This window comes from Myotis daubentonii, chromosome 6 (genome assembly GCF_963259705.1).
Source record: "Myotis daubentonii chromosome 6, mMyoDau2.1, whole genome shotgun sequence".
Taxonomy (NCBI): domain Eukaryota; kingdom Metazoa; phylum Chordata; class Mammalia; order Chiroptera; family Vespertilionidae; genus Myotis; species Myotis daubentonii.
The window spans coordinates 604,661-624,514 of NC_081845.1; the positions used below are offsets into that span (position 1 = coordinate 604,661).

The 19,854-nt window shown below is 62.0% G+C and overlaps 1 protein-coding gene across 3 annotated transcripts in view; it reads right to left on the reverse strand.

The window, feature by feature from the left end:
* SMOC2 (SPARC related modular calcium binding 2) overlaps positions 1-19,854 on the reverse strand; it is a 72,603-nt gene that overhangs the window by 33,543 nt on the left and 19,206 nt on the right. For all 3 annotated transcript variants that reach the window (XM_059699806.1, XM_059699804.1, XM_059699805.1), the window contains exons 2-4: positions 15,897-16,068; positions 11,827-11,933; positions 9,999-10,098 (exon numbers count right to left, since the gene is read on the reverse strand). In XM_059699806.1, coding sequence (XP_059555789.1) covers positions 9,999-10,098; positions 11,827-11,933; positions 15,897-16,068 — 379 coding nt within the window. The remainder of the gene's footprint in view (positions 1-9,998; positions 10,099-11,826; positions 11,934-15,896; positions 16,069-19,854) is intronic.

The following is a 19,854-nucleotide window of genomic DNA, read 5'->3' on the forward strand; positions in this document are numbered from 1 at the left end:
TCTGGGACACACAGCTGCAACTCACAGGAGACATCAGGGCCTCGAAGGGCAGAGAAGACGCAGAACCTGGGGCTCCCGTCCAGGGGGTCCCCATCCCCACCCAAACTCGAGGCGGCGGGTTTCCTCAAAGGAACACAGCACACGGCCCTGAGACACGCCTCCCCTCCCCCCCAAACCGCAGCAGGAGACGGACCCCCCTCCTCCTGGTGCGGGTGCCTCTGAGCTCAGATTCCTGCTCGGTCTGCACGGCGGGCGCGAGGGGCCTGCCACGCCAGCTCCTTCCCGGGGTTACTGTTACCACCGGTGCCACGTACGTGGTCTCCAGGTCCCCGCCCCGCGCCCGTGACGGGCCCCCCTGTGTGGCCCCCACGGAGCCCTCAGACCCACGCCGCCGGCTCCTCCTTCTGTGCCGTCTGTACCACCCAGATCTCTCGCGCTGGGGTTTCTAGTCGCTGTTTATTTTTATCCTGTGTCGGCCATGAGTCAAAAATAACGTTTTCTACTTTTGGCTGGAAATTATAATGGTTTGGTGATATTTCTGAATATGGCTATGCAGGCTTTGCTATTCTGAGCTAAATGCAAACTCCCTAATAATAATTCTTTGTCCCCCCCCTCCCCCAGAGCTTTCCGGTCGAATTAAGATAATATTTTATAATCTAAGGACAGAAAAGTCCAACTGCTGGTCCACCATGTGATCAGAGGCCCAGGCCCGAAGACAACTTTTAAAAGTTCTCTCCTCTTGGCATCAGCCAACACGTCAGCACGCGCGCCAGCCCCTAAACCAGCGGTCGGCAAACCACGGCTCGGCAAACCGCGGCTCAGCAAACCGCGGCTCGGCAAAACGCGGCTCGCGAGCCACATGCAGCTCTTCGGCCCCTTGAGTGTGGCTCTTCCACAAAATACCGACTTCTGCGCATGGCCCACGAAGTTTCTATCGCACTGTACGTGCGCACCCGCACGTGGTATTTTGTGGAAGAGCCACACTCCAGGGGCCAAAGAGCCGCCTGTGGCTCGCGAGCCGCGGTTTGCGAACCATGGCCCTAAACCCAGCTGGCATTTCCTGGGGTAAATCCACACAATCACCCATCCTGTCCTCGCAGGCAGGCGTCACCTCCCACCAGGCCCATGGGTCCCGAGAAGCTGCTCCACCGGCCTCTAGGCACGCAGGCTCCCCAAGCTGCCTGCCGGCCTCCTGCACCCCTCCCGCCCCAGCCCAGGGACACGGACGCGGTGCCACACCGCCGTCCCCGCGGCAAAGCGGAGATGGGAACTGGAACCGGCGGGTCCCGAGCCAGAAGCTCGCCTCCGGCTTCGCGGCTGCTTCCTGAGGTTTTTGCAGAAGCGTTTGGAGCAGCAGGTTCAGGTGTCGGTGCAGAAAGGGAGAGACGTGCCAGGTGTGGGCGCCACGCAAACGTGGGCTGTGCTGGGACCCAAGGACGCACCGGATTTAAGGGCCCGACTCCCTTCCTGACGGAGGGTCCTCCCTTCTCAACGCCATTTTGACAGTCGGCCGTCCCCCTGCCTGTTGGGGACCAGCGTCCGGAGCTGCCGCCCTGAGCACTGCTGGCACCGGACGGGGCCTCTCGGGGCACACGGCCCAGCGAGCCCTGACCGTGGTCATGGTCCCTCCACGCCTCCTGGCCCTTCCTCTGTGCACGGATGTCCTTCTGGCCGATTCTGACTCGCCCCTGATCAGGAGGGTGAGCAGGTGACGAGGGATGGAGTCCCGGGAGGTGTGGCACCACGGAGGAAGGCGGACTGTGGACGGAGCAGCCCCGCCTGCGGCTCTGGGACCGGCACGCGCCTCGCCCGCAGGCTCAGCTCCCATCTGCGCACGGGTCGCAGGCAGCACGTGCCGGGGCTGCGGGAGGCGTGGAGCAGAGAGCACACGCACGAGGCACACGACACACGTGCCCCTAAATGCTCAGGACACTCAGTGTGGGGGTCACGTGTACATGTGTAGCCTCTCTTCACACACGTGGATTTTACATGTCAGGGGGTGGCAGCCCGCTCACCACAGAGAGCAACACTGTCTCCGGCAGAGCAGCCGGTCAGCCACGCGCAGCCACGAGGGACACGGCGGGCCAGAGGGCCTCAGCCTCTCTCTCGGATGACTTTATTCATTCACTCATTCATTCATTCACTCACTCACTTATTCATTAATTCACTCACTCACTCACTCATTCACTCACTCACTCACTCATTCACTCATTCATTTGTTCATTTGACCCAGGCGTCTCCGGTGTCTGTAGACCAGCAACACGAGGCTTTCACGCAGGACAGTCCTGTCTGCTTTGGGGGCGGGCGTTACAGAGAAACTACGGAGATGCCTGAGGTCACAGCTGTGCACACGCGCTCCTACGGTGTGCCGGTCACCAGTCCACGTCCCTCCCATACACCAGGGCGACTGGGCAGAGCCCATGGCAGGGGGTGAGTCTAGCACTGCATGTCAGGAGCACAGAGGGGACTCGGCCCTCCGGGCGCCAGTGTGTCTTCCGCAAGCCCCCGCCAGGCCTTTCTGGGCTCAGCCTCAGGGCAGGACCTGCCTCACTGTGGTGTCGCGGCCTCCCTGGCGTGGTGGGCGCGGGGGGCGGGCGCGGGGGGCGGACATTGCGTGTGAGTCGGATGGGAGCCTGGGCACCGTTCCTGAAGGTCAGAGACTCCGCTAGTTCCAGGGGCACCGTCTGATTTCCGACGCACACACGCCTGGTTGTGGGCAGGCTCGGGGCCGAGACAGGGCGCGGTGTGGGTGGGAGGGCCAGGTGCTGAGGGCCCGGGTGTAGGTGAGGCTGGAGCCCGAGTTCTGGAAAACCAGCCGACCCTGTGCCAGTCTTCGGTCAGCAGCCAGCCCCACGGGGACGGGAAGCCACGCGGGTGGACCAGCACGCCCCGTGGGGCTGTGTGACACCCCATCGGCTCTATGCCCACCCCACCCGCAGGCAGCAAGGCAGGGGCACCCTCTCCGGGGCCTGGACACGGTGGGAACAGCAGCCAGGCGCCCACAGCGGCCGCTCTGGGAGGACGAGCCCCGTGAGCCCCAGCCACGCGGGCCGTGCTTTGCTAGCGTTTATTTCTGGGCACAGAGCCCAGCAGGTGGGCTCCTTTCCCCTCCGTTAGCGCCCAGTGCTCCGGCTGGAGCGGGACGGGTCTGTCCCCGGGGTGGTGGCCGGGCTCCCTTTCCCCCTGTTCCCATCCAGGGGCAGCTCAGAGCAGCTGGTCCGGTCTGGTGGGCGGAGCATCGCGCAGAGGGCGCTTGGCACCGCTGCCAGCCGCCCACCCTCCGCCCTGTCGGAGCCCGTCGTCCTCCTCGAAAGCACAGAAGGAACTGGCTCCTGAGTCTCCTTTGGGGACGAGCGAGCTCCCGGCGCCTCCCGCAGCGTCCACCTCCCTGTCTTTGTCGTCTGGGCTCCCAGCCCCCACTTGGATGTTGGCTTCTGCAAACTCCGAGGCAGGAGCATTCATCTGTGCGCGACCGTCCTTGGGAACCGGCATTGCCTCGCTCGCGGTCATCAGCCTCCCCCGCTGGCCGCTGGCCGCTGGCCGACGCGGTTGCACATAAAAAAGTGCTGTGAGAACAGGCTGCTGGTGGGACGGACCGGGAGGGAAACGCATGAGCACAGGCCGCCCTGGGAGGGCAGGCCGCTCTGACGGGCCCTGTGAATTGGAACCATCTGCTTCTGAAAGGCTTCTTGGTTTCTTCTATGGTTTTATTAAATATTAGAAAACGGGAGGGAAAAGCCATTGTCGGCGAGGTACGGAAAAGAACACTTCATACACTTCTGAAGTGATGAAAAATTCAATTACAAATTAGCCACCAAATTAAACGTCCCAGGGAGCACGGCGACCGAGCGACAGACGTAATGAAAAGGCGAGAACTGGACACCTGGAAGGGCTTTTTCCCTGAAAAGTGGCAATAAAAGCACCGAGCGTTTTTCCTAAAGGAAAAACAATAACACCAGAATGTTGTATATAACACCACGCTCCTGAGTAGTTCAAGAACGAGTCCAAATTAAAAAGAGAGAAGGCGGGCCCCGGGTGGACTCCGCACAGATGCGCCCAGCGCCACCCCCGCCCCCGGCCCCGCCAGCCGAGCCACGTCCACGTGACCAGGTCTGGCTCCTGCCTCCCTGTCAGAGCTCGTCACTCACGGCTCCTCGCTCGATCCCACGGGCTCTGGGTCGTGCTGAGTGTGGTCACCACGCCCTGTGGTCTCCTCATGGACGAGTCGGCTGGTTTCTTCACTTGCAGAGTGAATTCAGCGCCGGCGGAGACTCCCAGAAGCTGGAACTTTCACTGGAAACGTCACGCATCCTGTGCTGAATCAAATTACTATTTTATCTCCTCGTGGGTGTCAAATGGGTTTCTTCGCTGCCTCAGAAATGGCCATGAGAGTCCGTGTTAGAGGGTAACACGGTGCACAGTTTCCTTCAAAAAATCACTCCTTGCCCGGCCGACGTGGCTCAGTGGTTGAGCGTCGACCTATGAGCCAGGAGGTGACGGTTCGATTCCTGGTCGGGGCACAGGCCTGGGTTGTACGCTCGATCCCCAGTGGGGGCGTGCAGGAGGCAGCCGATCCATGATTCTCTCTCATCATGGATTTTTCTCTCTCTCCCTCTCCCTTCCTCTCTGAAACCAATAAAAAAATATTTTTTTAAAAAATCGAGTCCTTAGTTCAGTCCATACAGTCCTCCCCTTATCCGAGGAGGGTGCGCAGTCAGACCCTCATGGGCGTCGGAATCGCAGGAAGTGCTGAGACAGGGGATGTGGCGAGACAGCCCGATGGACGAAGCTGCAGGGGCCGTAGGGGAGATGATGAGACCCACCCCACCCGGATTTATGCTTAAAACCAGCTGAGTCCAGCTCCACCCAACATGGCCACTGATTTCAGCCTCATTATATGTTCCCTAGAGGCCCGATGCACGAATTCATGGACATGGGTGGTTGGCCGGCCAGCCCCGCCCCCTGGTCGAACTCCCGGTCAAGGGAACAACTTACATATTAGCCTTTTGTTATATAGGATAGTAGTCATTTGCATCTGAAACAAGGCACACAACAGCCACACACACACGCAAGCACACACACACATACACACAAGCCACACATACACACACACTCACTCACACACACGCACGCACACCAGCCGCACACACACCAGCCGCACGGCTAGGATCAGGAGCAGGAGGCCCAGATGAGCACAGTGCAGCGAGCTCCTCTGCGGAACCTCCCCCTTTCCCGGGGGACCCTGAGTACCCCCCCACTGAACCTCCCTTTAAATGAGCCTCAATGAGGGAAGCCAATCCCGCTGAAGGGGCCGCTCTCCTGGGGAGGGGCTGCTCTCCTGGGGAGGGGTGGCTCCCCGTCTCGCTGCCTCATGATAAACTCTCTCTCGCTGCAAACTCGGCACTACTCACGTCGGAACGCTTTCCCGCGTGACGCCAATGGCCTCGGCCCCGGATGCCAGAGCCCCTCCCACAGCTGCTTTCCACAAAGTTAACGTTTTCAGAAACCACTTGGAGATTCATGGAGACACGGAGTTCCAGAATTCCAGGTGGGAGCTAGAGCGCGAGGCACTGCAGGAAAACGCAAGGATAACAGATGGACGAGCTCAGAGTTGGTAACGGGAAGGGAACGAGAATGAGCAGCGAGAGCCCGGCCAGGCCACGGCCTCCCCATTCCTGCCGCTGGGATGCGGAGCCTTCAGTCGTTAAAGTCAGGGCATCACTCATAGTTCCAAAAAATATTGTTATTGATTTTAGAGAGAGGAAGGGAGAGGGAGAGAGAGATAAAAGCATCAATGAAGAGAGAGAATCGTGGATCAGCTGCCTCCTGCACACCCCACACTGGCGATGGAGCCCACAACCTGGGCCTGTGCCCTGACCGGGAATCGAACCCTGAACCCCTGGTTCATAGGTCAACACTCAGCCGCTGGGAATCGAACCCTGCAGGCTGGGCTCCAGTCACATACTTAGGGCAGCCACTGCCTGTGCACAACTCAGCACTAGCACACAGGTGACACGGGGCGCAGGGACTGATGACACCCCGACATTCTCTGCTCCCCACGGCTGGCCCCCTGGTCACCGGTCACAGTGGCCGCAGACAGGCGGCAGCCCACTGGCCGGTGTAAACGTCTGCGCTCACGGTTCCCCATTTCCCACGACGGTCGTCAGGACGTGGTCGTCGGCGAGAGCTTATTAAAGCAGGGAGGCCTCGCTCAGGCAGCTCACAGCTCCTTGTCCTGGAGGCCCCCCTCCCCCCAGGCCCAGACAGAACCGCCACGTGCTCATGGATCTGGGGCGGGACTTGTCCGTTCTGACCCAGGCGCCCGGACGGAGCTCGAGGCCCACGGGACGAGCAGACCCATTCCCGCGGCCTCTGCGTGCGGCGTCTGGGTGAACACGTTCCCGGCCTCACCCCGAGAGCCGGCCCTCCTGTGCCTGGAGACCCTGCTGACCGGTCACTGGCCACCAGGCCCCTGGCGTGTTTCCTTCCTGCGCTGTAAGGTCCCGCCGTTAGCGCTCTCGCTCTCCGTCACAAGGGAGCTGCGGGGCCCCAGGCCCCACCCTGGGCCCTAATGAAACGGCCCCAGCCCCTGCTCTCGCCCCCACCCCCACGTGTGGCCCAGGCGCCCACGGAATTCCCAGGCCTTGGGTCGTAGGCCTGTGCCCCCCACGTTCCCGCTGAGGGCGTCTCACCATCACAAGAACCACATGGTCCAGCCTCAACGCGGTCGCCCTGGGCTGAGCCCCACCTCACGGCTGGTTGTTCTTAGTGCTGAGGGGGAGCTGGGGTGTTTGGCAGGAACGGCTCAACGCGCATGACTGTGCGCTCGGACCCTCCCCCTGGAAGATCTTCCTGGAGAAGCGAGGAGGCAGCGGGACAGGGCTCCCTCCATCCCCCCAGGCCGCCCAGAAGGGGCCTCTGTGCCCTCCCGCGGGGCCTGCCTCCGGCGTCCCTGTGAGCTCACACACACAGGTGCACATCCTGAGTGGCAGGTACGACCTGTGGGTAAATTTGAAATCTCTTTTTCTGATTTTTCAATTGTTATAGCACGTCCTTCCCCGGCCTCCATGGCCGGCTCGGTGTAAACTCCAGGACAAAAGGCAGCCATTGAGCAGCGACGTTTCCCGTGTGAATGACCTGGGACCCACCCCCATCCTGGGCAGAGGGGGGTGGTGCCACTGAGCCATACTAAGCACCAGCTAACTCACCGGGGAAGGGAGGGGGTGCAGGGAGGGAGTGCAGAGAGGGGTGCAGGAAGAGGGTGCAGGGAGGGAGTGCACGGAGGGGGTGCAGAGGGGCCTGGACACTGCGGCCCTGGGGTCAGCAGATGAAAGCCTGCACAGCTGTGACTGATGGCACCTGCCACGCCCACCCTCCCAAAGGGTGTCCCATCGCCGGCCTCTCTGCGCTGTGTGTGAGGCTGCCTACGGCTGGGAAACCATGAAGCACACGACAGTTTGTCATAAACTCCTTGTGCAGTTGTGTGCTTAACCCTCCCCACTCGCCCTGAAACGTCAGCGCTTCCTCCACAACCACCCCCGCCACAGGCTCACGGGGGCTCCTGAAGCGGCGCTTGCCCTCCACGCCCAGGTTCTCGCAGAGGGAAGGCACCGATGTATGGAATTTCCCACAATCCTGAGGGAGAGGCGCGGAGTGGGTTCGTACCAACAGGTGTGAGCTGACCCTGCCACGCCAATAAGTGGGTCACAGCCACGGACCCGTGCCATGGAAGTGCGGCCATGCACACGCACACGCATGCACACACATGCACACGCACACACACACGGAGGGCAGGGTCAGGGGAGCGCCCGGTCCGCACCCAACCTTGAACCTGAGACCCCTCGGTCCCTGGCTCCCCCGAATAACCTTTCCCACACGACGGACCAGACTGTGCAGCCAGGAGACAGAACTCTTTCTCCCAACACCGTCACCCGGACCCAAACCATCCCGGGCCGTGGAAAACGGGGCGTTTCCATCCAGCAAGATGCTCCTGGCGCCAGAAAACAGGCGAGTGGACAGGGCGAGGGCCGGTTCCCAGAGCAAAGCCGGGGCTGGGGAATGTGAACCTCGGCCGAGCTCGCACGCAGTTCTCTGGGAGAGTCTCTGGGACAGTCCAGTCCAGTGATGGCAAACCTGTGACACGCGTGTCAGAGGTGACACGCAAACTCATTCTTTTGGTTGATTTTTCTTTGTTAAGTGGCATTTAAATATATAAAATAAATATCAAAAATATAAGTCTTTGTTTTACTATGGTTGCAAAGATCAAAAAATTTCTACATGTGGCACGGCACCAGAGGTAAGTTAGGGTTTTTCAAAATGCTGACACGCCGAGCTCAAAAGGTTCGCCATCACTTCCCTAGCCTCTCAAACGCTGTCACTGAAACCGCAGAAGCTGACACGCCACGGCCCCTCCGCGAGGGGAGTGAGGAGGCCAGCCCTCGGATGGCGTGCGGCCAGCGTGTGACGGTGTCTCCAGGCCGGGGAACACACGGGCCGGCTTAGCGTGTCGTTTTTTCTGTCTCACTTACTTCCCGAGTTCGTAAAAGAGTTATTAGGTGCAGGGTTCGCTCACTAAAAATATTTTTTCAGCCAATTTTAGGTCTTGGGTGACAAAACAGTTTTTAAAAATAACACTGTTTTCCTCCACGTGGTGCACCCCCGGGGCTTGCGAGTGGCCACAGCCACCGGGTGTCAGGCTGCGAGTTCCCGCTAATGACGGTGCCATCGTCCTGGCAGCCGGCAGCCTGGCCCTGGCCCCTCCGCCTGTGGATGTCGGCATCGGACAGACTTTCTAACGATAACCGCCCGCCCTCCAAATAGAAAATCCGTCTAAAAGGAAACTCCACGTACAAATGTTCACACAATTCATGAGAAACAGCAGGAAGATGTTGTTGGTCTATACGCAGGGGTGGGCAAACTTTCTGACTCGAGGGCCACAATGGGTTCTTAAACTGGACCGGAGGCCGGAACAAAAGCATGGATGGAGTGTTTGTGTGAACTAATATAAATTCAAAGTAAACATCATTACATAAAAGGGTACGGTCTTTTTTTGTTTTAATTGTATTCATTTCAAATGGGCCAGATCCGGCCGCGGGCCGTAGTTTGCCCACGGCTGGATAGGGATGTGTTTGCCTGTTTTAGGAAACCTAACCTTGGATTGGAGGCACAGACCATGAAACTTCCCTCTTTTGTTCATCCTCACCCGGGGATATGTTTCCATTGGTTTTAGGGAGAGAGGGAACGAGAGGGAGAGACAGAGAGGAACATCAACGTGAGAGAAACACATCAATTGGTTGCCTCCTGCACGTGTCCAGGCCGAGGAGGAGCCTGCAACCGAGGTCTGTGCCCATGACGGGAATCGAACCCGGGACCCTTCGGTCTGCAGGCTGATGCTCTATCCACTGAGCCACACTGGTGGGGGCCACCATGAAACTTAACAGATGATCTGACTGGTGTCCTCAAACATTCATCGACATGGGAGGCTGCAGGCCGTTGTCACATGAAAGCGGTCGCGTCACAGATAAGGTTTTTGGCAAAATTAACGGAAAAGAGATGACGGTACAGGTCGCTCCCCGGCAGTGCTGCTACGCTCAGAGGCGAGCCCTGTGGTGAGTAACAGACATAACCAAGAGCCACTGACAGGGAGCGGACAACGACCGCATTTCCTTTGCAAAAATATACACAAACCAGAGACGCCTTGTTTGTCTGTTTTTTTGCCAAAGAAACTATTTGGTCCTTCCCACCGTGGACTGCAGTCCTCGCGGTTATTCCTAAACGCCCCGCGGCCCAGACTGCGCAGGGCGAGCCGGCCTTCCGTCGGGAACTGTCTTAAGAAGAGGGGGCTCAGAATACCGTGGGGTTGCCCAGTGACACCCCCCTTCCCGGGGCTCCCCCCGAGGCCCCGGCACTGAGTTTCCTGGGATTACAAGCAAACACAGGCGAGAGGCTCAGAAAGCAGCCGACGGATCAGGAGGCTCCCGTCAGCACCGCAGACCTACCCGGGCACCGGGGCGTCTTGTGGGCCACGGCGGTGCCGCTGATGGGTCTCCCGTTGGGCGTGACGCACCAGCAGTATCCCGTGTAGCTGTGGCACTGCACCTGGAGGCGACAGGACGCGGCGTCAGGGCGGGGCCTCACCACACAGGCCGCTCCCCTGACCCCCAGAGAGAGGGATGCCCGACCCGGATCACGCGCACACACGCCACCGGAGGCGCTGACCGCAGGCCAGGGTGCGCTGGCCCCTCCGCGGGCATCTAATCCCTGCCTCCTGGAGGGGAGGCCCAAGCCCTCACCTTACACATGGGGAGACTGAGGCACCGAGGTGTCGAGAGACCTGCTCACTCCGTGTGCCCAGGGCAAAGGCAGGGAGAGGAGGCTCTTTCCATCAACCCCACCCCCACCCGGGTCCCTCTGGCGTCCATCCTGCCCCGGTCTCCCTCCCAGCCAGCCAGCCAGGGGTCCCTCCCCATAGCTCCGCCCTCTCTAGTTCTCTCTTTCTCTCTCTCTCCTTTCTCTCTCCTTCAAAGGTCAAATGCTGGCTATAAAACTGCCCAGAGTTCTCTGTGTACCGATGCCCAGCAGCCCCTGGGCTCCTGTCGCCCCGCGAGAGCTGCCTCTGTCTCGAACTCTCTCCTCAGGGAGGACGGCAGCACTGACGATAGGCGTGGCCGCACTGCGGGGCGGGCACCGGGGCTCCGGGCGCTGCCTCTGGCTGACGACGGCCACGGCGAGTCGACCCGCGGAGCAGCCTCGAGCAAAGAGCAGGTGAGGGTGCCCCAGGCTCACCACCAACTGCCCAGCCCCATTCACACCGGAATGGCGACTTAGAGCAATGGCACGGGGCACCTGGCCAGGAAGGAGTGGGACCCATTCCCCACCCACTCTTGCAGGTGAGCCCAGTCACAGGCGCCCACATGGAGAGGGTCCCCACTCGGCCCCCGCTGCCCCACCATGGGCAGAGCAAATGGCTGGCTGCAGGTGCCATCCTCGCTCCCCCCGGAACCTGCTGTAGAGCGTGTACCGGCTGTAGACTGTGTTACCGGCTGTAGAGCGTGTACCTGCTGTAGAGCGTGTACCTGGCTGTAGAGCGCGTACCGGCTGTAGAGCGTGTACCGGCTGTAGAGCGTGTACCTGCTGTAGAGCGCGTACCGGCTGTAGAGCGTGTACCTGCTGTAGAGCGTGTACCGGCTGTAGAGCGTGTACCGGCTGTAGACCGTGTTACCGGCTGTAGAGCATGTACCTGGCTGTAGAGCATGTACCTGGCTGTAGAGCGCGTACCGGCTGTAGAGCGTGTTACCGGCTGTAGTGCGTGTACCGGCTGTAGGGCGCGTACCTGGCTGTAGAGCGTGTTACCGGCTGTAGTGCGTGTACCGGCTGTAGAGCGCATACCGGCTGTAGAGCGCGTACCTCCTGTAGAGCATGTACCGGCTGTAGAGCGTGTAACTGCTGTAGAGCGTGTACCGGCTGTAGAGCGTGTACCTGCTGTAGAGCGCGTACCTCCTGTAGAGCATGTACCGGCTGTAGAGCGTGTAACTGCTGTAGAGCGTGTACCGGCTGTAGAGCGTGTACCTGCTGTAGAGCGTGTACTGGCTGTAGAGCGTGTACCGGCTGTAGAGCGTGTAACTGCTGTAGAGCGTGTACCGGCTGTAGAGCGTGTACCTGGCTGTAGAGCGTGTACCTGGCTGTAGAGCGTGTACCTGCTGTAGAGCGTGTACCTGGCTGTAGAGCGTGTACCTGGCTGTAGAGCGTGTACCTGGCTGTAGAGCGTGTACCTGCTGTAGAGCGTGTTCCGGCTGTAGAGCGTGTACCTGGCTGTAGAGCGTGTACCTGGCTGTAGGTGCCGTCCTCGCTGCACTCCGGGATGAACACCTGCTGGAACTCCTTCCTCGCCTGCTCCTGCGTGTACTTCCGCTCGGCCACACACCGGGACACGTCTGTAGGCAGGAGCAGAGCAGTGTGGTTACACACCAGGAAGAGGCAACACCCGAGACAGGCGCGTGGAGACGCGGGCGCGACGGTGCGGGGCAGCCACCCCAGCTGGGCGGGCGAGTGGCCACCGCAGGTCACCAGCGAGGGGCTGGCTGCTCCGAGTCGGGTCCTCTCGACACTAAGGAGCCGGGGCAGAGGCTGGGAGCAGGTTACTGGCTGGTCCCGGTGAGTTGGGACCTGCATCACGGCCAACGAGGGAACACAGCTGTTGTCCAGCCGGGCCCGGTCGGCGTCTCTTCAGGTCCCAGCGTGTCCACCGGAGCCCACGGGGTCCAGTCCACAGGCCCAGCAGGAGGGAGGCGGCACGGGGCCCCCGGGAGCTGGGACGTGCTGGCCCACAGCGGGGTCCAAGCCACCCCCTGGAAACACCATCGGGGGCACCAGGGGGCCTCTCTGCTCTGTGTCTGCGTTTCCTAGGACCTCGGAGCGATGCCAAGATCCGCCTCTTCCCACCGCCCAGCAGTGAGCGCCTCCGTCCAGCCTGCCCGCCGCTCAGGCACCGCCTCAAAGCCGCGACGCCGGGTGGCTCAGTGGTTGAGCGTCGACCTGTGAACCAGGAGGTCAGGCACAGGCCCGGGCTGTGGGCTGGATCCCAGTGTGGGGCGTGCAGGAGGCCGCCGATCCGTGATTCTCTCTCATCACTGATGCTTCTAACTCTCCCTCTCCCTTCCTCTCTGACATCAATAAAAACATATTTTTACAAATACTGCTCAGACACGATCCGAGGCACCGCGCGGGCCCGGGCTCCTCAGGAAGAAACCCTGGGATTCGGCAAACGAGTGAAAAGGAAGAGTCGAAAAGCGCCAACAGAAACAGCACTGCTGAGAAATGTCCGGGACTCCAGCCGCATCTCCTCTCGGATGTTGGTGGTTCCGTGTCGTCCACGGAGGCCTACAGGTCGCTGGTTACACCCTCGTCGGGGGTCACAGCACCCGGGACAGAGACGGTGATGTTGCCATAACTACGCCTGTGCCCGGCGGAGCCTGGAAACATCGGCGACTCTGCAAAGTATCTGGCTGTCTAACCGCGATGCTGGGCACCGGAAACTAATGCAAAATGACATGGAAAGAGAAGCAAACATCTGAGCCCCCTGACCCTGCTCTGCCCACGGCTTAGGGGCGGAGTCAGCAGGACGGACCGTGGGGGTCCTGGGTGCCCAGTAAGGGAGGCCTGCGGCCCCACGAGGCCCCCCTCGCCCCACGGCTGCGCGTCTGCCCTACGCTCCTGAGGCGGGAAGGGGGGCCATCCTGGTGCTGGTGCCAGACCCCAGGAGAGGATTCAAGGGGCGAGACGGCCGCTAACCAGGGCCCCTCCTTTCCCGACCCGGCCAGTGGCCAAGGAGCCTCCGGCGCAGGGAGGCCAGACGTCCCCATGCGGCCTCCCGGTCCTCGTGCGCCTCACGCCCGCGGGCACCCTCACAAGCACTGGTTTCCTTCCCTGGGCCCCCGGACCCTGGAGCCCATTTGAATTTTAAAACTTGAAAATAATGGTTTTCCCAAGTTGTCTTAAGTGTTTCCAGACTTAAATAACCAGTTGTCTGGACCTGCTTCTCCAACGCGCCACTGCCCAGCGGCTCCAGCGGTGACCGTCTCACTGCCTGGCAGTCAAGCTGCCGGCCGCGAGGAGGTGCCATCCCAGCAGCAGCCCGGCCGGGGGGCTTCTGGTAGCTCCGGGCGTCCCTGAGCTGCGCACAGACCCTGCCGGAGGTGGGCAGCCCGGCTGCGCCCCCACACCCCCGACAAGCTGGTCCCTAGGGGCCTCCTGCTGCAGAAACGCCAGGGCGCGGGCCTCCGTCCTGGTCCACGCTGGGCCGGCGGCCGCCTCGCACGTGTGGTTTTACTGCGCTCTGTGTTTGAGCCGCGGAAATCACTGCTTTGCTGGGCCCCGACCTCCTGTTTTAGGGCAGCCTGCGGTCTGACTGTCTAAAGAGAGAAGTGATATGGGCCCCGCTGGCCAGGGCCCCGTGTGGCGGATGGAGTTACAAATTGTGCCCAGCGTTTGAACTCTCGTGGAACAAGCAGAAAGCATCCATTTTCCAAAACGCTCGGGGCGGGCCGTTCCCAGCCTGGGGCATGGACAGCACCACCTTTTAAAGACACCGGCACTTCTGCCACGGGCGGGAGTTCTCGAACCCGCAGCCCCGCGTGCCAGGCGCGAAGTCCCAGGTCCCCGGCTGCTGCGGGCGATGATGCAGGTGGGGAGCCAGGCCCACGAGGCACTGCGGCCCGTCCGTCGCCCCCAGGTCCAGGCCTGCGGGTGGAGCTGGCGGCCCCGCCCCTGCTGCGGTCCCCCTGCCAGATGTGCTGACTCAGCACCGGCCACGGCCTGCGGCCAGGAGCCTGGACGGCCCTCCCGGCGATTCTGCTGAAACATGCAAAACACGAGGCGGTTTCCCTCAGAACTGCTCAGGCCGCCCGGTGCTGCTGTGTCGTGTTACTCGCTCTGGCGTGGTCAGGACACGTGACGTGAGGCCGCAGGCTCGGCCGTTTGCCTGTGCACCATCCACTCGGGTCACGGGGCAACCCACGGCAGGGCCCACAGCAGAGCCCCCTCCTCTCCTTAGCTTTATGTCCTTAATATATTTTTATTGATTTCAGAGAGGAAGGGAGAGGGAGATAGAAACGTCAATGTTGAGAGAGAATCACCGATCAGCTGCCTCCTGCACGCCCCACGCTAGGGGTTGAGCCGCAACCCGGGCCTGTGCCCGGACCAGGATTCACACTGTGACCTCCCGGCTCATAGGTCGACGCTCACCCACTGAGCCCCGCCCGCCAGGCCCATCCTTCACTTTAAACCGGCGCGTGGCTGACCTGCTCCTGCGCGAGACTAAACCAACGCCCGCCCTACAGAAATCACAGCATTCAGCACAGCCTCCCATGGCATCATCCCACTGCATCCCACTGCTCTCTGCAAACGGGACAGAGGTCACGGCTCCCCGCCTCCCCTGGGGACCGCCTGGACGAGCTCCCTCACGCCGGGCTGTGGTCGGAGGGAGGACGCGGCCGGCCCGCACGGCTCCTGGTCTGGCTGAGACTGGACCCTGGACACCTTGTGGGGTTTTTGTTTGTTTGTTTTTCTTTCTGGGCACTTTGTTTTTAACGGTTTGAAAATTAAATCCTCACAACATAAGCCCCGTCCCCTTTTTCCCTGGATCCACGACACGAAACCTCAAACCGTCGTCGTGACCATCTGAGAGCGTGGGGCTCGGTGGCCTCAAGGCGCCCGCCACCCGTGGAACCACCATTGTCATCGCTCCAAGGAAACCCGCCCACCCGCCTCCCTGTGCTGCCTGCGGGGCTCAGGGCCTGTGAGCGGCTCGTGGGCCACGTGGGCGTCTGTGCCTGGACGCCTCCACCCGCGAGTCCTCGGGTCACCCGTGCACGCGTGTCCGTGGCCTCGGGCCCTGATGTGCTTGGACTCTCAACGCTGGCTGTGCCCTCCCCGTTGGCTCCGGGCCTCACTGGCCTCCCGTTCAGTGGCCGTTCCCCGAGGCTCCCATCCAGTGACAGCAGCTGGTCCCAGCCGCCCTCCTTCCCCGGCCGGTGATGGGCCGCCTCGCACGGCACCTAATCTCTTCCTGGTCTTAAAACCCACTTCCCGCCCCGGCCAGTGCGGGCCAGCGGTGAGCGAGCACAAACCCGTCAAAGGGCTCTGTCTCTGTCATGGATATCGCTCTTCTTCCCACTGATCGGAAACGTTCACAGACTTACATCTTGAGTCCCTCCCGACAATGCAGCGGCGGTGGGACTAAAGCTCACAGCGTGGCGGTCACGTGGTACTGACTCCCGTGGGACTGACTCCCATGGGACCGACTCCCATGGGACCGACTCCCATGGGACTGACTCCCGTGGGACTGACTCCCGTGGGACCGACCGGCGCTGCGAGGCGTGTGTGCGCGGACGGCTTACCTTTGCAGTTGCCCCGGTACGCGATCTCCAGCTGCGGGTCCTTGCACTTGGCGCGCTGGAACTCGCAACGGGACAGGAAGGTCCTCCCGTCAGACGCACAGACCGGCTTCTGGGGGGAGCCCCCGCAGTCCAGGCTGCAGTCCTTGTCTTTATCTTGATCGACTCGCAAAAACTGCAGGAGAAGAGAAGCAGATCGACCTGAAGAAACGCTTGCAGCCCGGCCGGCGGGGCCCGTGGCTATGCGTTGACCTGTGAACCGGAGGTCAGGGTGCGATTCCTGGTCAGGGCACAGGCCCGGGTTGTGGGCTCGATCCCCAGTGTGGGGTGTGCGGGAGGCAGCCGATCCATGATTCTCTCTCATCACTGATGTCTCTCTCCCTCTCCCTCCCTTCCTCTCTGACACCAATAAATATGCACATATTTTTTAAAGAAATACTTTCGGCAGAGCAGCGGAGAGCAGATGGCGACCTGAGGCCACTGATGTCTGGGAGCCGCGGCCGGACACACCAGGGAGACCTGCGCATTCTTGGCCGTCGCCTGTTTTCTAAGGTCTCAGGAACCAACTATTCTCTACGCCCGCGTTTGGTGCTGAATCGTAGAGGCTGAGAGGCGTGTGAACCGCCCCATCTCACAGAGGCCAGTGCGCCCTTTACCTTCCTTCTGAACCGTGGGGGAGGGGGGGAGAGGGGGACGGGGGGCGGGGCTTGCCTCGGAGTCTGTGAATTCATTGCCAGTCACTCCCCACTCACCCCACGCTGCCCTCATCTGGGAGGTGAGGAGTCGGTGAGGAAATCGGGAGGTGGGCCCCCACGGCCTGGGCCCCTGCGTGCATCTCGCCTGAACTAGGTTCCTATCTACACTAATAAAAGAGAAAAATGGTAATTGGCGTACGACGATACCCTTTTCATTGGCTAATCAGGGCTATATGCAAATTAACTGCCAACTATGATTGGCAGTTAACTGCCAACTAAGATTGGCAGTTAACTGCCAATAAGATGGCGGTTAATTTGCATATGTAGGCACAATGCAGGGAGGCGAAAGGGAAAGCAGGAAGAAGCCCCCTGCCACTGACAGTGATCGGAAACCCAGGGGGGAGCTAAGAGCCGGGGGCAGGGCAAAGGCGGCCCTGGGGCCATGATCGGAGAATCAGGCGCCTTTGCCGCCCTGGCCAGTGATAGCAGGAAGTAGGGGTGGAGCCAGCGATGGGAGCTGGGCACGGTCGAAGCTGGCAGCCCCAGGAGCTAGGGGTCCCTTGCCTGGGCCTAAAGCGGAGCCCACGATCGCGGGGCCGCTGCAGCTGCGGGTCCCCGCTGCCCGAGCCGGATGCCTCAGCCAGAGGCATCCTGCAGGGGCGGAGCCTGCAACCGCGGGGAGCTGGGGGTCCCCTGCCCAGGCCTGACACCTCTGCCAGAGGCCTCAGGCCTGGTCAAGGGGCCGATCCGGTGATTGGTGATCGGAGGGTAATGAGGGTCAACTCCTCTGGCCGAGGCATCAGGCCTGGGCGGGGGGCGGAGCCGGGGATTGGGGGGATATGATGGTCCCCTTGCCCAGGCCTGAAACCTGGGTCAGAGGCGTCAGGCTTGGGCGGGGGGTGGAGCCAGCGATCAGAGGGAGATGGGGGTCCCCTGCCCAGGCATGATTCCTGGGCCAGAGGCCTCAGGCCTGGGCGGGGGCCAGGGCCAGTGATTGGGGGGAGATGGGGGTCCCCTGTCCAAGCCTGACACCTCTGGCGGAGGCATCAGGCCTGGGCAAGGGGCCGATCAGGTGATCAGAGGGTGATGGGGGTCTACGCCTCTGGCTGAGGCATCAGGCCTGGGCAAGGGGCAGAGCCAGCAATCGGAGGGGTCTGGGGGCCCCCTGCCCAGGCCTGACGCCTGGGCCAGAGGCATCAGGCCTGGGCAGGGGGCAGAACCAGTGATGGGGGGAAATGAGGGTCCTCTGCCCAGGCCTGACACCTCTGTCAGAGGCATCAGGCCTGGGCAAGGGGCCAATCCTGCGATTGGAGGGTGATGGGGGTCAACGCCTGAGGGCTCCCAGTATGTGAGAGGGGGCGGGCTGGGCTGAGGGACACTCCCCCCCCTCCACACCCAGTGCACGAATTTCGTGCACCGGGCCCCTAGTCCTATATAATAAAAGGCTAATATGCAAATCAACTGAATGGCAGAACGGCCGGTCGCTATGCCATGCACTGACCACCAGGGGGCAGATGCTCAATGCAGGAGCTGCCCCCTGGTGGTCAGTGTGCCAGAAACGGGGCCCACAGCTGACGAGCGCAGCAGCGGTGGCAGGAGCCTCTCCCGCCTCCCCAGAAGCTCTAAGGATGTCCGATTGACGGCTTAGGCCCACTCCCCGCAGAGAGCGGGCCTAAGCTGTCAGTCAGACATCCCCTGGGGGCTCCCGGACTGTGAGAGGGTGCAGGCTGGGCTGAGGGACCCCCCTCCCCAAGTGCACAAATTTCGTGCACCAGGCCTCTAGTTTCTGAATCAACGCCCAGGCCCAGGGGAGCGGTTTCTGTGGAGGCCTGATGGCTCTTGGGCTGGCCTATGTCCCCCACAGTCCCTGCCCAGGGCCCCCCATGGTCCCCAGTCCTGAGGACACCCCAGGTTCCCTGTCCTTGCCCGGCTCCTCCTTATCCCCCACACACCCCTCAGATCTAAGTGTCCCCCCAGAGGCCTGGGCCCGGCTGCCAGCTCCCACAAAGCACTTCCTGGCCAACAGATGGTGCTCCCCACCCACCCGACTCCCAGACCTCTGCACGTGCTCCCACTGCAGGCCTAGTCCTCCCTCCCCTCAACCCCACCGCCACCCCCCACCCCCGCCAGAAGGGACAGCAAACGTGCAGGGGACCCAGGTGCAGGGGACCCACATTCAGGGGACCCACATTCAGGGGACCCAGGTGCAGGAGACCCAGGTGGGCAGGGACCCAGGTGGGCAGGGACCCAGGTACAATGGAACATCCTGGAGGCAGTGAGAACCCTGCTCTCCCCTCCACTGCGGGGTGCACGCTCACTGACTAGGGCGAGCGCAGAGGGCCCTGGAGATGCTCAGCTCCCCCCCGTGTCCCCCAAACACCGACACTGCCCCCGCAAGTGAGACACCTGTGGAGGGAAGCCAGCCTCCCTCGCCCTGTGACAGAGGCAACCACGGTCCGGGCTCCCGGCCTGGGCCATGCAGAGCTGGCCCTTCAGACGGAACCTGTCGGAGCCGAAGGGCAGGTGGGAGCAGCTCACAGGCACCGAGGAGGAGACAGAGGTTCCTGGAGGACCCCAAGCCCAGCTGCCTCACGCGACCACTGAGAGACCAGGCTCCCGGAAGTCACCAGCTTGTCTGCGATGCCGCTGGCACCCAACCAGCACCTGGGACCCGGTCCCACTCCCCCCTCCGCCCTGCACGGCGAGTCTTCCTGCTCTAGGACCCCCACGGGAGCACTTAGGGGAGGAAGCCTGGGGAGTGACATGGACGGACGAGGGCTGGGCCTCAGGGCTCAGAGCCCCTGTTCCCGCCCCAGCTCCACTCCGGCTTTGACTCCTGCTGGCTCCTCCGGCTTCGTCCGAAGTGCAAAGGCCACCCCGTCACCTTGGGCGACGCAGGACACAGATGCTTCACGCTCCCTGACAGCGTGCTATGCGAGGAGGCGAGACAGCAAGGCCTGCGGCCCCTGGGCAGCCTCTCTGCACAGCGCCTGCCCCCCCCACCGCCTCCCCCCCCCCCCGCTGCCCCCTCCCCCCCACCTCGAGGTCACATCACCCTGAGCCGCAGGCGCAATCTCCGAGATGCACGCCCTGCCGCGGCGCCTGGCCCCTGTCACCGACACCTCCCCGGTGTCTGCGCCCTCCCAGGCGACAGGCAGAGCCGGCAGCCCCGTCTGTGCGTCTCCCCACGGTGTCTCAGGGCGGAGGCGGAGGCGGAGGCGGAGGCCGGCTGGGGCACCTGTGCTGGCGCTTCACCCCAGCCCTGG